The 17597-nt window shown below is 32.9% G+C and overlaps 2 protein-coding genes across 2 annotated transcripts; both read right to left on the bottom strand.

Moving 5' to 3' along the window:
• Positions 1–5339: 5339 nt before the first annotated feature.
• Positions 5340–7808, bottom strand: LOC132635527 (mediator of RNA polymerase II transcription subunit 28-like). Its single transcript, XM_060351961.1, has 4 exons — positions 7687–7808; positions 7134–7302; positions 5867–5979; positions 5340–5767 (listed from the first exon to the last, which is right to left on the bottom strand). Exons 2-4 carry the CDS (start codon positions 7291–7293, stop codon positions 5633–5635), a joined length of 408 nt encoding a protein of 135 aa, XP_060207944.1. The 5' UTR covers positions 7294–7302; positions 7687–7808; the 3' UTR covers positions 5340–5632.
• A 6647-nt stretch (positions 7809–14455) lies between these two features.
• Positions 14456–17263, bottom strand: LOC132637266 (uncharacterized). The gene is made up of 4 exons (XM_060354378.1): positions 16659–17263; positions 16011–16561; positions 15316–15893; positions 14456–14938 (listed from the first exon to the last, which is right to left on the bottom strand). The coding sequence occupies exons 1-4, from the start codon at positions 17261–17263 to the stop codon at positions 14456–14458; spliced, it is 2217 nt and encodes a 738-aa protein (XP_060210361.1).
• Positions 17264–17597: the final 334 nt, after the last annotated feature.

The following is a 17597-nucleotide window of genomic DNA, read 5'->3' on the forward strand; positions in this document are numbered from 1 at the left end:
GTAGGAGTTAAAATTATGAAGTTTCTAACCATCCTATCAGGCAGCTCAAGCTTTCATTTTTATCTTTCTTTTCAAATATAAGTTTCTAGTGAAAAAACATATCCAATTTTTCGCTAAGCTAACATCTTACTCCTAGTTAGTATCCAGGTTCGGATTTGAACTATTAATAGCTAAGTTATAGGGATAATTTTTACATGAGATTCCTGAACTTTTAAGCAAATATTTAGGCATAAGATTAGGAACAATAATTAACATGTGGATATATATATATATATATATATTGAATAATTACTCCACTAGTCGTTAATAGGTACATCAAAACAATTGTTTAAAGGAAACGGTGCCATTTCTGAAAAGAGTACTACTTAAAGAAGGCAAGTAGACTTATAATATAGGAGTAACATGTTTTCTCCTTCAATTCGAGACGCCTCGGATTACGAAAAAGCAAAGCAAGATGAAGTAAGAAATGATAAAAGGGAATCGAGAAGATGACAGCTAATATTAGAATATTTTAAGTATTAGCCCCACTGGTGATTAATGATGAAGTTAAAAAGAAAAAAGAAAGTAATAAAGTGGACATTCCAAAAATGTAATTTGAAATTTTGAATATACCGTCAAACCTCTCCATAAGTTTCATTCATTATAATATCATTTTATTATAACGGTTTGATTTTCTTCGAAACCATTTTTTTATGTTATATTTTACATTTCTATAACAGCATTTTATCTATAACAGCAATGACATTCATTATAGTGGTACACTTTTTGTAAAATTACTTCTCTATAACAGTCATACTCAAATAGCGTGTAATAATACTTTGTAAGAAATATATAATGTGACAACAAAAGTGTCGATGAAGAGCCTCAACGTACTGCTACTTGGAGATAGAAGAGTCAACTGTTAAGCACTTAGACAGCCTTCAAGGGAAAGCTATTGAATTTCTTTTTGCTAAAAGTTTGGACAAAATTCATCGTCCGTTCAAGCGTTAAATTATCACTAAGAGACTAGAATTTACGAAACAGCCTACAATTGAAGAGTTCTTACGTCAAACTTGAAATATTTAAATTCTCAATTAATTTAAAATGCATATGTTCCATAGATTTTAATTTTTTTCTGTGTGGTACAACTGGTTATGGATTTAGTAGTAATTTATTATTCTTTTCAATTTTTAATTTATGAGATACGAAAATCAATTTAGATTTTAAAATTTACAAGTATATTGTTTTCGTTTATAACATAAAAAGTATAAAAAGTTAATTGTTTGCGTACTTTTGTTTATAACAACTAAATGAGAAATATTGAATGTCAATATACATATATAACAACACCTCACTATAACAGCTATGAAATTTTAGTGCTGCCATTATAGAAAAGTTTGACAGATATTGTTGGGGAAGATTTTGCGTTAACTAGCCTACACAAAGCTTCTTCTTTTCTTTTTTCTTCTGAGAAGTATACGCAAAGCTAACAGAAAAGAAAAAATAACACAAGGATTATTGAGGTTCGATCAAGCCTATGTCCTCAAGGCAGAAGCAGAGAGAGATTCTACTATCAATGAAAAGAAAACTATAAAAATTACCAATTACAATCTCTTTGTATAGATCCCCAAGTATTTCTCAAACCCACAAGGATAATGGTTCTCAAACCTATAATAAAGACAATAATCTCTTAAAAATACAAAAAATTATGAAAAAGTTCATGACAAACAACAATTCTTCCATTTGTCTTGAATTCACTTTATCAATAGGAGCAACATCTCTCTATCTTGCCTTCAGCCCTTACAAAGACTCTACTGAGTACTCTACACTTCAATCAAGTCTAGTTAATACCTAAGGTTTCTTTGCTAGGCCTGCCTTGTTATCATATTAGCTAAATTAGCATGCTGCTACACTTTATTGACATCAACAACCCATTTTGATATAATGTCTCCAATAAAATGATGTTTTGACTTCAATATCTTATGTTTGCTAATGGAATATATGATTCTTAGTATAAGATCACTTATCAAGCTGTGTAACCAAATAGCCTCTTTCACTGCATGCTTCCGTAGCTGTTATATACTTGACCTCTATAGTACACAATGCAATAATAGACTGCACTTGGACGAGATTTTATATGGTGGGCAGTGTCGTTTTCTAGTTGGATGGTTTAAGCCTGATGAGGCTAGGTTGTTGGGTACAGATCCAGTGAAGCAGGCCTTGGAAAAGGTCAAGTTGATTCAAAAGCAATTTCGCACAACATAAAGCATGCAAAAGAGTGACTGAAAGGTTTGTGATTTGACGTTCATGGATAGTGAGAAAATACTTCTGAAAGTCTCTCCTACGAAGGGTGATAACATTCATGGTGACATACTTCCATTAAAGAACTTGGAAGCTAAGGAGATCAAGATAAGGTTGATGAAGGTGTTTTTAGTGGAAGAAGAGCTCAAGCATGTGCTAAATAATCATGACAAGAAGTAAATTAAGTGTTATACATATTTGGGAAAATTTCGTGTACTTGTAATATTATAGTGCTATTTACCTATAGTACCATTAAAATCAAATTTACTGGAAATAATGATAGATTGATTATCAAAACTACCAAATAGAATGAATAGGGGTATGATATAAGTTTATCTTGAATAGAATTCCCTTAATGATACCTTATTTTAAAGGATATGTTGTTACCATTTACCTTCTTTTGCTATTCATATCTTCCTCTAGTAACAAATTTTGCTGTCCAATAACGTATTCCCATAAAATTTTATCACTTGCGTTTAATATACAACAAAATGTATTAAAAATACAAAACACATCTATAAAACTCTTCTATAAAAAAAATGAACATACATAGGTAGCTGAAAAATTATTAGAAGAAGAATGATGTAATGTACATACAAAAAAAAAATAGAGTAAAAATACAAAATCAAAGCTAGATATACTGCAATGTGAAAAAATACTTACCCTATTATCAATATATACAACACAAATACATTATAATGGAATAAACATACAATAAGAATGTTGTAACTGAAATGGAAAAAATTAAAAATTTAAAACCTTCACGAAATGAAAAAAAAACAAATAAAAACCTTGGAGTGTATAGCATAATTAACGGGCATTTATAGGGATCTAGTAGCTCAGTTGGTTAGCTACCTGAACTTTCACCTTATTAGTGAGGGTTCGAATCCTCACGTTGTAATCCTCTTCCCATTTCCCCTTCTCCCACCCCCTATGTAATAATTTAAAAAAAATTAACGAGAATTTACACAAAGTAAATATAATAAAATATACATATGTAAATCTACCACATAATTAGGCTAAAAAGGGGGGAGATGGGTGAGGATTTAATTTTGGTACAATCTGTAGTTACCACTTAATTAGGGTAAAAAAGGGGGAGATGGAGAAACGTCAATATTTGGAACAATTGGTGAATTGTTAGTAATATTAGCCAATTTAATAACTACTGTCAGTTGGCCCGTGCTAAGTCCGGGCCCAAACTGATCTTACAAAATTCAATTTGTAGATATTTTGTAAATCTTTCCTACTATTGTTTCTTTGTTTTTATAACATCAATTTGATACTTTCAATAGATTTCTATCCGAAAATTAAGGGAAAACGACTTTTTAGTTTATATATTAGATTTTAAAAAAATCAAACATTGGCTTTTCTAATTGCATTTTACTTAAATATTTTTAGACTAAAATCTACGATGATACAAATTCGACTTTTCATATGTTAAATTAATTTCATTTGTTTTTTGAATTAAAATTACTTATTTTTTACCTAAAAATATTACAAAAATCAATTAATGTCAAAAATATTTATTGCGAAAAAATATTGTTATATGATGAAATCAATAAAATTAAAAGTCCAGAAAAGTAAATTGTTCTGACTTTAAGCTTTCATTTTCCTTCCAAAAGATGCATGTTAAAAAATAACATCTTTTTCTTTTCTTAATTTAATAAATCATTTTATGAAATTCACATTGTAATAATTTTTTCATGTTGAATTTAAATTTTTTTGTCTTTGATTATACAGTATTTTGCAAAATATTTTAATATTAAAATGGTAAAAAAAATATTCTCACTTTATGCAATTGTTTAGTATTATTATTGTTTGGTTTCTTTAACTACAATGTTTTTATAACTATAATATTTTATAGTTACTCTTTTAATATAGTAATTTATTAGAAAAGTTTTATGTTGAAAGCGTGCGCACGTAAAATTTGATTAATTAACTAACGTACTTCGGACTATAATTTACAATCTCGATTCATTTTTAAGTATATTTAACAATGACAGTCCATTTGTATTTATTATTTTGATTTAAAACCTAGTCTTACCTTAAGTGAAATCTTTGTTAATTACTTATTTTTACCAGCATGTACGACACAAAATTATAAGAAAAAATAAAAAACTTTATCTATAACCAGACAAATAATTTTTTTAAATAGCAAATGATAATTGGTAATTAACATCAACAAATAATAAATAGTTTTATAAAAATAATATTTTAATTCAATAATTAAGGTCATATTATAGAATTTGATTGACATGATAATCATATTCTTTAAGTGTCTATTCTTAAGGAAAAAATATAATTTTAAACAAATTTAATATATTTCTCATAAAAGATGTATAAGCATGTGGGGACCACTAACTTCATGACATCATCATCATATTTAGTGACATAAAAAAGCTCTTAAGGTTCTCAAAATTTACCAAAATTTGTAAGAGTTCACAAAGTAACAAAAACTTTAATTAGGAATAAAAAAAGACAAAAAATTCATGTGAAGACTACAAAAAATTGGTATTCTCCTTTATATATAATAGTAATGTAGATAATAGTAGTAATATCGATCCTATAGTATCTACCCACGTAATTTTCCCTACATAATTTCATGATCTAAATCCAAGTCCAAGAGGAGCCCAAATCGAGCCCAAGAAAGGGGCTGATAATGCCAAGAAAGTGGATGAAATTTCTGCCCATAATGAGCTGAAATTCATAATGGGCTGACTCACATGGCCTAAAGGGGGCTGATTCATGCCCAAATTTGGAGCAAAAAAGGCGTGGGTTTTTTTTGTGCTAATTTGCCACTTTTTGCCTTATTTTTATTAGGTAGTTTTGGAAAGACTTTTACTTATTTTTCAAGTTTAACGTTTTCTAGCTATGCTTTTTGAGATAGGTTTTTTCCTATATTACAGGGATAGGTTTTACACCTTTGATTCTTTTAAGATGTAAGATTAATTCTCAACTTGATATCTTTGTTTTTTATTAGAAGTAAATTAAAGAAGGTAATTAGTATTATACTAATTATTATCTCTAATTACAATAACGAGTAAACCGTAAAGATGAAATTCAATCAAACTGAACCTCTTCTAATAGTATACACAAAGCTCAACAAAGTTCTTTCCATCCACAAAATCAGATGCACGGGAATTCACATCGCTGTTGAGAACAGTACAGGGACAAGTATTCTCATTTAAAAAAAAGTAGCAACAAGTCATCTCTGTAGTGAGCTCGTTATCTTCTACCACCTTCAAATACAGAATGCTACGAGATGTGTGAGCAACAGAAAATAATAAAACTGGACCTCGCAAAAGAAGAAAAATTTGTACAGTTGTTTACATCAACATAGATCTGCAGTAGTTTACACCCTTTCCAACTCCATGTTGTGTTTGTCTAATTGGTCCTTCAACTCCTTCCTCCATTCTTGGATCAGTCTCTCCTGCTTGCTTATAAGCTCCGTTTTTGTTTTCAACTCTTGTTCCATTTTTGCAATATCCTATTCATATTAATTGGAACCCACAAAACTCCATTAGCAATGACAAAAATTAGTGGAAACAGTACTAGGAACTCTAATTTTATCTTTTATTTTACTTGCCTTTCTAAGCATATCTGGCTTGGAAGGCAAATCCTCGCGTTGCAACCCAATCAAATAAAGTTGAAGCTTTTTTGCTGCCTCCATGAAATCTCTGGCATGCCTCTCAACATCAACTGGGGAACAACAAATTTGTAACTCATTCAGCAAAAAGAAGGAATAATTAAAATTACTACACTTGAACGAGCCTGAATAAGCACAAGAATAAGATAAACTGGAAAGAGGGAAACAAAGACAAAAGCATAGAATCCAAACTTTATTCCTGCACAAGTATTAGGGAACAATCAGAACCTGAACGTGTCACCATCTAGATGACATTAAATGTCAGGAATTTCATCAAACTCACATCAAGAGAAACACAAGGTAACTCAATGAAACCGAGACAATAAGAACTAGGGAGGACATCGTAATCTGCTTAATCGATCTAAGAGTCTTGCGAATAGTTGTAGTATTAACCTTGTGAATCATATGATGAAACTTTAGAGACGAGTAATAGAGGTAGACTCGGGTAAATTACAAAGGTAACAAAGAGCCATTTTTGCTAAAGGCTGGGAAGGCTTAATTGTTATTATATTGCTTTTATTAGGTCCTGTGTTTGCAAAGAATCTTTAGCTTCGTTGGAGATTTGTATAGCACTCTAGATAAGTGTGAGATATAAAGAACCTCTTGTTTTCTTTTAATTGAGAAAAAGGTAACTATATATAGAACCTCTAATCTTTAAATCTTAAGTAGTCCTTTGAGAATGAGAATGATATGGACCAAATAGATTGGAACAGACATGGAATACTCAAACAGCCAATCGAAAAAATATTCAAACAGCCAAACCAAACTAGTAGGAGAGTGAGGTATAGCTGACTGATTGATTGACTAAGAAGATTCTGTAAATTGCAATATTCAAAGACCCGTATCACGGATTCATAAAGCCAACTCCAACAAGAAAAAGCTTCATTGGATCTAAGAAGTTTCCACAAATTGCACTACTTAAAGAACACCCGTATCAATCCAGCAGATTATATGTCTAAAACAAAATGTTTCCAAATAGCTTTAGATCATCAAATAGCTTAAATGTTCCAACACTAATAAGGGTTAACACAGAGGACCCAAAGTAGATTGACAACAACAAAGCAAACAGAAGTAGGCAGACAGAGTGTCCTTCTGGGTTGATGTATATTACTACTAATGTCATCCTTCAAAGAATACTAGTAGATACAAGTCTCCAGATCTTCAAGCAAAAAGACAAGGGGTATATGTTTTGCCTAAAGTTACTCACTCTGATGATAAGGATGGGCTGAACGGTCAATTGCCTGGAGCTCTCTTGCAGGCAAGCAGGGAAGCAAAGCAGCCTCTAATGCCATCACACAGGCAATCATGTCATCCCTTGAAGCAGGAGATTGCATCTGTGATTCTGGAGTTTGCTGTCGATCAGCCATGTGTTTCGACTGAAAAACAAAGAGTAAATGAAGACTTCTTCCTGATGAAAAAGCAAGGGCACAACCACTTCAATCCCTTGTCGATTTTCGAGGGTTAAATTCAACTAATTACATCCCACATAGATAAACTATTTTCCAGAAGAATTTCAACATTTCAGAATTATACAAGAAACAATCTGTTGCAATTTTTATCATTTCAATGATATTATTTTAATCCGTCGCTCGAAAACCCATCAAACCGAACACTAATAAAAGCATGAAATTACCAAAAGAAAGTATACAATTCAAATATAATTGGATAAAACTACATCAAATGCAACAAGAACCATGTGCAATAGCGGTAAATTTGAATGTATGAAGATGATTTTAAAATGAGATGCTAGGAAATCCAACCCAAGAATCGAAAATGGTGACACTTCAACTGGGATTTACAATAATTTGAGCTGGGTTTATTTAGGGTTTAAATGGGGCAAGATAATCAAGAAAATATTGATAGTTATATAGTATGAATGAAGGAATTTTTACTGGTTATAGCTTCTTATAAGACATATTTAATGGTAATAACTACCATTTTATTTATTTATATTTAGTAACTAATTTACTTTTATTATTTACTATTTATAACTATATTAGTAAATTATAGTTATTGGTAAATATACACAGTTAAATACACTGGTAACTGACCGTATTAGACGCTACCATATTCCCATATCCCAAGTTTAACAGATACATCATTATTCAACTTGATTTCTCTCTCATTCTCCATTAAGAGTTTGACCCAGCGATGAAGCAGGTATTTATGAACTTTCCATTTTTTTTGATGTATGTTATGTAATGATGTACGTTATGTATTGACGTATGTATTTGACATATTTTATGTATTGGTGAAGAGTGTTTTTTTTTCGATTTTTTTTTAATATATGTTATGTATTTGCTAAATTGTTGAACTGAGAATCATATTTTGTTCTGTGTATCCTATGTTATGTATTTGGAAAATTGAAAAATTGATGAGCTGGGAAATTTGCTGAGTATTTGGAAAATTTATGAACTGAGAATCGTATTTTTTTGAATGTATGTTATGTATTTGGATAATTGATGAACTGAGAATCATTTTTGTTCTGTGTATCTTATGTTATGTATTTGGAAAATTGGAAATTTGCTGAGTATTTGAAAATTTGCTGAGTATTTGAAAAGGTTGGTGAACTGAAAATCATGTATTTGAATTTGGAAAATTGAAGAACCTGGAACCATTTTCAATGTATGTGATGTATTTATTAGAAAAATTGATGAATTGAAAACCACATACTTAAGAAATTTTACTGTGTAAAATTGATCAGTTTTATGAGAACCTCGTAAATTTCTTCACCAGTTTCTTATGATATTCGTATACATATATTTGTTGTGTCGTCTTTTTAGTTAACTACTTGTATTTATACAGGATGTTAAATTCTTTGTACAATATCCGCCCAGTCATGCAATACGATATGCTTCTTACATGAACCCGAAAGTTAAAAAAGAATTGAAGGACAAGCTTACGGATAGACAGTTTGAACTCTTTTCCGAGACTATATTTGGGAAATACCTTGACATGCAGCATTGTGAAGTTCAACCACAGATGTTCAGGTGTTTTATGGTTAGAGAGCTTAAAAAAAGTACCCCTACTGCTTTTGTTATTGATGTTAATGGTTTCGAATTGACGTTCCAGCTTTTCGATTTTGCATTAATGACTGGGTTGAAGTGTTTCGGGGAAGAAATTGTCATTAACTCTAAGAAAAACACACTGTTGGATACATATTTCTGGGGTTCCGACAAAAGTGTGAAAAAGACTGAATTGCTTGAATGCTTTAAGGATCAGAATTGGGGCGTTGACGATGATGCAGACGGAGATGCTGTAAAGATTGCATTACTGTATTTTATCCATACATACATCCTATCCGGTGAGAAAAACAATGTAGTGATTCCAAGGCTCCATTTTGACTTGGTAGAGAGTGGGCGGTACGTAGACTATACATGGGGAAAGGAAGCGTTTGATGATTTGGTCAGAAGTATTCACCATAAGATGGATAAGACAAAACAGTATTATTGCCTTCGTGGTTTTCCGTTTGCTATGCAAGCATGGCTATACGAGTGCTGCTCTAACGTTTCCGCAAATTTGGCAGTAAAAAATGGAGATCGTATTCCTAGAATGTTCAACTGGAAAACTATAGACGGGACTCCACATTTTAAAGATCTCATGAATAGAATGTTCAATGAAGAAGACGAGTCAGAGGTAATTTGCACTCATTATTTTTAATGCAAAATTACATGGATGTTCAAATTAAGACAACGTACTTTTCAACATGTATTTGAATCATAAATATCTATTTTGATATCCGGAGCATAATTATGTATTTGAACTATGTATATGAAATTATGTATTTGAACCTATGTATATGAAATTATTCATAGACTCAATATGCATGAAAACAAGTGTACATCCACATGTATCTAAACATGTGTCAAGCAGATACATGTATCTGAACCTATGTCAATCAGATTACTAGTCATTTACAAATGTATAACCACATGTGTCTGAACATAATTATGTATTTTCAACCTATGTATATTAAAATAAACATAAGTTCAAATACATGAAAAAAAACCTTGAAATATTTGGTGCTTTTGTATATGACTTATTTAAGTACGTTATTTTTGCAGGATCGTCTTACTTATACGAATATTGTGCCGACCATCAGTAAGATTGAGGCACTTGGATTGCGTCCATACCTCGCCGGTAATTCTCCATCGACAGGTCAACAACAGGTGGCGGATGACTATGATGATTTTAGTTCGACACCACCACATGTTTCTGCAACCAAGCAGCCTCAAAATAAAGGTGTATCACAATCTCCACCTCACAAGAAGCCTAGACAGATGTATATGGTAGCATCGCCATTGAAGAAGACCGCATCTCCAAATACACGTGTTGGTAGTCATCCGAGTGGTGGACGATTCACCAGACGTCATGGGTTGGCATCAACTGGGCATGATTCAGGAGTGGAAAAGGAACCAGTTCCAATACCCAACCCCCCGACTGCTGTTCCTGTTGACGTCCCATCCACCAGCAAATCCGAGGATATCTCTGGTCTGAGGGAGGAACTCAATGAGTTTAAGTATAAAGTAAGACTTATTATTTCTTCTTTATCATATTTTTTTTGTTTGTATTATACAACTGTTTATTAAGGTATGCAGTTTTATGTTTATATTGTTTGAAATTTTAGGTTTTCGCCGAATTCAAGGATCTTCACAAAGCCATCAACGAAAACTTTGCCAAGGTTTTTGAATATATGAAAGTGAATCAAACTACAGAAAAGGTATTAAAGATCCATACATATACAATTATTTGATATTTAGAAATACAACGGATAAATAAAAGTTAGTAATAAAAATGTTTTTATAGGGTGCTGACAGTGTGGCCCCGGTTCAGCCAGCCGACGAGTACATTCAACGGGAAGTTGGAGTACAAATGCAAATCGATACGGGTCATGCAGCGTCAACAGAGTTAATTTTTTGGTGAATTCGATGTATTGAAACTGTACTTGTATTTTCTGATTGACATAATTTTTTTTTGGTTAAATGTTTTTGGTTGTTGTTCTGAATGTATTTGTTTTCCATCAAAATACTTTGTTCTCTAAATGAATGTATTTGATGTATCTGTAAAACTATCCAGTGTATTTGGTTCAACTTGATTCTCACATATTTTGAATTTACATTCCATGTATCTGGTTGCCTTTTTCCAAATACAACACAATTTTCACTGTTTCATGTGTTTATTGGGTATCTGGAATTACGCTTTCATGTACATGCATGTACGTTGAATATACTTACATTTTATTGCGGTATTTGTATTATTTATTTATTTAATTTCGCTATTTTTTTACAAAGGGAGAAGGCTTGCAACAGTTTGAAGTGCCTAATATTGGAATGGATCACCGCAACGAAAGTGGGGAAACATTAAAGGCATCTACTGAAGAACTTCTGGAAGGTGGTGATAATTCTGGAGAACAAAAAGATTCGACGGTAGGCATAGATCAAATACATCTGACTGTTTCCTATTCCTTCACAATATATACTGTGTACTTAATGTATTTCTATTTCTTGAATAGGAATACATAGTTGAGTTTCCCGACGACACCGTATCTGTCAAATCGCCAGTCGTATCAGCAAACTCTGCTGACATAGCAGAGGTTCTAGCTGATATTTCTCGCACAGGCTGGTCTTCGGGTCCCACTCACGAAAAGAGTGTTGTATTGCAGGAAGATCGTCATATTTTCGAGACGCTGCCTAAAGTTGGTGAGAATGTGATTCCCTTATCTCAGTTTCTTTTGCCCGACGAGCTGTTTCCAAGCCAAACTCCCGAAAGAAGAATGGTTTTGCATCCATCAGTAGCCCGGAACAGGCGTCCTAGTAAATACCAAGTTTCCCCTTTCATGGAGCATTACGAGTCTGCTTCAGGAAAGTATATATAAAAAAGCATTAATGCATTTATTTTTTTGTATTGCAAAGCATTTTTATATTGATCATATTTATTTTGAATATTTATAGCTGGTTCAAAACACATCACTGTCCGCATTTTTAAGAAGAAGCATCCATTCGCAGAAGATTCTATCACTGGCCCAATCCACACAGAGCTTTTTGATAAATACTTGGAGTGGATTCGCAAGGGACTTCTTGTCCGGCATGAAAATAAGTATGTTCTTCATGTAAATTTTGTAGATACATTTAGTGTTTATTATAAATATCAGTCATTTATTTTTCATATCAACTAACTGTATGTATTTTGCATAATTCTTTCGTAGAAAGAACAATGAAGACCGCTACAGAAAGAAGATGGCAGCTTTGGTTCTTTCGTAGAAAGAACAATGAAGACCGCTACAGAAAGAAGATGGCAGCTTTGGAGAATGATGCAGATTATACTTATAATTTTGGCATCACAGTAGTAGAGAACAAAAACTGGTTCTACCAGTTATCAATGAGTGGCCAGCCGTGGAATGATGAGGTTCAATAAAGATATAGATACATAAAATACAAGATTCCATTGTTTTAAGATTTATGTTTTTGGTGTTTTTAATGTTTATGTGTTTCAATTTTCAGCACATTGACGTGATTTTCTACTACTTGCGAAAGAAAGGAAAGTATGACAGAAGGAGCAATTTCAAATACACAACAGTTGACTGTCTCTTCATGCGTAAGGTTGATCAAACATATCTTGCATACAACAACCCGGAAACTGGACCCAATGTAGCCAACGAAGAAGACGATATATGTCAATATGTTAAGGGCTACAGATTGCATGCAAATGTCCCTTGGCATTCAGTTGACAATATTTTTATACCTGTCAACATTAAAGAGGATAATCATTGGATTTTGGTCGTACTCTCATTCAATGACAGGTATTTTATGTATATATCTTTTATTAGTTAAGTATTTTCAGTAGTCGACTGAGTTTTAATGAGTCATATATATGTATACTCTTTTCGGATAATCATTGTTGGCATTCGGAGTGTATTTTATGTATCTGTAAAACTATCCAGTGTATCTGGTTGTCTATTTTTTTTTTCAAATACACACAGTTTTTAATGTTTGTTTTCGGTACGACAGGCGACTTTATGTGTACAACTCATACCGAGGCAGCGCAGGCCACAATGCCGTTGTTAGAAAGGAAGTACAAAAGCTTGTTGCCCTCCTGCCACATTATCTACACATAAGTGGATTCTACACTAAAAAAACTGGCATTAATTGGCAGAATCATCCAGCTAATACGGACATGACACAGAATGAGAACCTCCAAGTGGAGTATGTAGAAAATCTGCCGCAGCAAGACACTAACAGCATGTACGTATATTTTAATGTATTGCAATTTTTAATATATGGGGTTCATTCTAATAATTCTACATCTTTTATACCTTATCAGGGATTGTGGAGCATACGTAGCAGCATTCGCTGAATATCTAAGCACTGGTGAAGGTATCCCAGCACAAATCGATGCAACAATGATCCGCACTAGGTATGGCGCACTCCTTTGGGACTATGCTGCACGGAAGATCGATGAACATGCTATGAGTGACATTGAGGCGCCACCAAAACAAGTTAGGCCAGCCGTGGATTATGGCAAAGCTGTCAGAATTGATATTACTTAGGATTGATGTAGGAATATTTAATTGTAATTTCAGACTATGGCTATTTTGATAGCAAATATTTTAGCTTTAGTTAGTTTAAGACTATCTTATCATTATACTTAAGTTTTAACTGGAACATTTAAGCTTACTCTAATTTATCAAAGTTGTGTGATTTTATTTTGGGAATTTTGATGGATTTGTATATCTAGCTATCTCTCGGAAGCAACTAAGTGAGGTACACTATAAATACGTACGCGTATTTAGATATTGAAACAAGGGTGTTATATGTATTTGAAAACGCCAAACCCATAAACATTAACATATTTCAAATACATTTGCAAGTTTTCTCAGATACACTGATTAAATTACATGTATTTGATATATCTAGCTATATATCGGAAGCGACTAAGTGAGATACACTATAAATACGTACGCGTATTTAGATATTGAAACAAGGGTGTTATATGTATTTGAAACCGCCAAACCCATAAACATTAACATCATTCATATACATTTGCAAGTTTTTTCAGATACACTGATTAAATTATATGCTTTTGATGTATGTTCGAATCAAGAATACATTTTAATATACGGTGACCATTATTTGGATGAATGTGTAAAGCTGCCTACATTCTAATATACAGTGACCATTGTGTGATTTTGTTAGTTCAATTTATATGAATGTGTATATCTTGCTATATGTATTTGAATTCTCCCAACCCATAAACATCAACATATTTCAAATACATCTGCAACTTATTAAGATGGCAGAGTCAGATACACTTTCTACATTATACATATTTGATGTATTTTGGCACCATTGTTACATATTAAAATATAGTAAATATTTAAAAAAAAAAAAAACTGATGCTGCCTTTTATAGTCATTTGTGAATGAATTTAAAGATAACTATTCAATACAATTCTAAATGAAGATATCACACAAGTAGTACGTGAAACAGATTTCATTTTTCATTCAAAAAAAAATGCAAACCAACAGTGTATTTAGTCTAACAAATCTAAACTTCTACAAACAAAAAAATAATTATTTCCTTCTAGGAGCATTACTACAAGATCGTCTATTGTGTCCAGTCTGTCCACAAGTACTACAAGCATGTCTTTTTTTTTTTCAAGAAGCAATTCAAATAACGGCTTATCGCGCTTTTTCTTCGGCCTACCAGGAGGTCTCTTGTATCTTGGTGGCAAAACAACATCCTCTGATATGTATGTTGGAATCTTCCATTCCCGCTCGTCAGGGAGAGGATCCACGGCGACATCATACGTCCTCACCACGGTGTGCGGTTTGAACAATTCAGAACAGTAATCATCAGCCATTAGATTTTTCTTCTTAATGACAGCCCATGCATGTGGGCATGGAATTTCGTCTATTTGAAACATTCGACAACTGCACGTTTTGTTGTCCAAGTTAACGATGAAACGTCTTCCTGCATCATATACCGTGTACAAGTATTCGGTTGATGGTTCGGCCTACAGCATATCAGTCAAAATCAACAGAAAACATACTTTAGATATATCAAAAACACATAAGTTCATGATTGCAAAGATTAAACCATTATAGTCATAAACATATTGCTAATTATTATTCATAGCTAATTAATTGTATTTGATCAATCTTGTCACATACACCAAATATGTGAAAATATTTGACACACATATCCAGACTGCGTATAATTAAATACAACAAATACAGTAATGTAATAGAATCAAGATACTTATTCAACTAATAAATACATGTTATCATTTTCACAAAGATCTCACAGATTCCATATGATAACTATATCAACTACAACGAACATAAATGAATCTCAATCGAACATACTTAAGCAATTTGAAAAGAAACATACCGTCATATGTAAACATAGATACTCATTTATTGACAACATCTCCTGAAACTTTTTACCGAGTGTTGTGAACGTGTATGTACCATTTTTCCGGTTATTATAATTCCATCTTCCAAACATCTTCCTCACTTCTTCTAGAAAATCAAATATGGGAAGCTCTCTTGCTGCTACAAGGTGACGATTAATACACTCTGCTATATTTAAAGTCATTGTCCACCCTCGGTTAGCAGTTGCATACACTCTAGCCCACTTCTCTCTTCCAGCCAATTCCAAATACTCTGCCACCCGAAAATCTGCCTTCTCAACTTTGCCCATAAGCTCATCAAAATCTTCCTGCGTGTACGCTTTTGCCATTGCATAAAACACGGGACTCAACACATCATGGCTCTTCTTATACTTCTTACATACGTTACCCCAAAGATGCCATATGCATGCATAATGCGGCACATTCGGATAGATTCTATAAACAGCTTTGTTTATGCTTTCATGCCTATCGGAAACAATACACATGTTCTCTCTCACACCATACGCTTCCCTGAATCGCTCAAAGAACCACGTCCAAGACCTGTCATTTTCTGAATCTATCACACCATATGCTAAAGGAAGTATATTACATGCACATACCGCGGCAATTAAAAAAATTAGTTCTACATATTCATTCTTTAGTATAATAAAGCTGAACCGTGTATTTGAATTACCTGCACCGTCTAACGTGCTTGCTGAAACGAACGTTCCGTTGTATGCTGTTTTGAGGTGGCTCCCGTCAACTACAACAATTGGCCTACAACAATCAAACCCTTTGATGAATGCATACAATGCTATAAACAGATACAGAAACTCATTTTCGTCGGATTTTCGCATTCTTATATGTGAACCTGGATACGTTTTATCCAAGATGTATAGGTACCCAGGTAATTTTTTGTAAGAATCCGATGGTTCACCCATTAAGTCCTTCATTGCTTTTTCCTTAGCCCGCCAAGCGACCATATAGGACACATCCATTCCAAGATCATTTCTTACATCCTCCGCTATATCATTAGGTGTGTATTTCCTCTTATGGTTGGCTACTTTTGGTTTTACAATTCCACCTATAAACCAACTTGTTGCATGGTGTTGTGAATACACCTTATCTTTTAGCGGACATGTATGCTTGTCACGAAACTCCCTAACCCTGAACATTTCTGATTTACCAACGCTCGATGCCCTAAATTTCCAATCACACTCTTCAGACACACATACTAGTGTATAGCTTCAAATACAAATATGAAAACAAATACATTAGTTGACAATATATCAGATAACTACATTAAATTTAAAATATAATAGTTCAGAACAATTAAACACACCTTATCGCATTTGACCTCTCGGCACGAAAATTGAACCTGTTGGAAATTGCATAATTCGCCATAACAGCCTTCAATGTATCTTTGTCCTTATAAACTTGATCAACAACAACCTCTTTTTGGTTCTTATCTAATATAACCAGATTTGTGTCGTTTTCGAACACAACAACGGCATTGCCACAACTTGAAGAAGCTAAGTCTCCACTCACTACTGTTTCCATAGCATTTGTTTGTTTTATGTAACCAATTTGCAAAAATCCTCCTTCAATACAACTTTCACCAGATACACAAGTATCAACGCTTTTATCAGTTGTAGTTATGCACAAAGGATACATCGCTAACTGTTTGTTGTCTTTCTTCAATTCCACATACACCCTAACACTCATATCATTATGTATTTCCATTGGCGTATCGTTACCTTCAACTATATATTTGATGTATATGTTTTTCAGTTGCATGTCTATATTCAGTTGAGTTGCAACTGCTTGTAATAAATCAATATATGTCGAATATTCTTTAAACGCTACGGCATCGATTTTGAAATTCACATAGCAGTTTTCATTGTTCCAATTACCTGAGTGTCTTATCAACGACGATATAGTGGACATTCTTGTACTCAAAATGAATGAATTAGTTGAGATTGAATACAACCTGAAATACATTATAAAATAATATACAAAATTAAATACACAAACCTACTACGTACTGATTTTCAAATACATTAACAGGTATGTATCTGAGTTAGCTTATGAAAACACTATCTCAGATACATAAATACACACAGCCATATATACACATCTTGGAACATATTTGAAGCAAAAACTGTGTTTATCAAATACGCACATAGTTTCGAACACACCAGTTGATATCATAATGAACACAAGAAACAGTCTACCAAATACATATAACCTACAGAATTATATATACAGCAATCCATTCTAT

This window comes from Lycium barbarum, chromosome 4 (assembly GCF_019175385.1).
Source record: "Lycium barbarum isolate Lr01 chromosome 4, ASM1917538v2, whole genome shotgun sequence".
In the NCBI taxonomy this organism is placed as follows: domain Eukaryota; kingdom Viridiplantae; phylum Streptophyta; class Magnoliopsida; order Solanales; family Solanaceae; genus Lycium; species Lycium barbarum.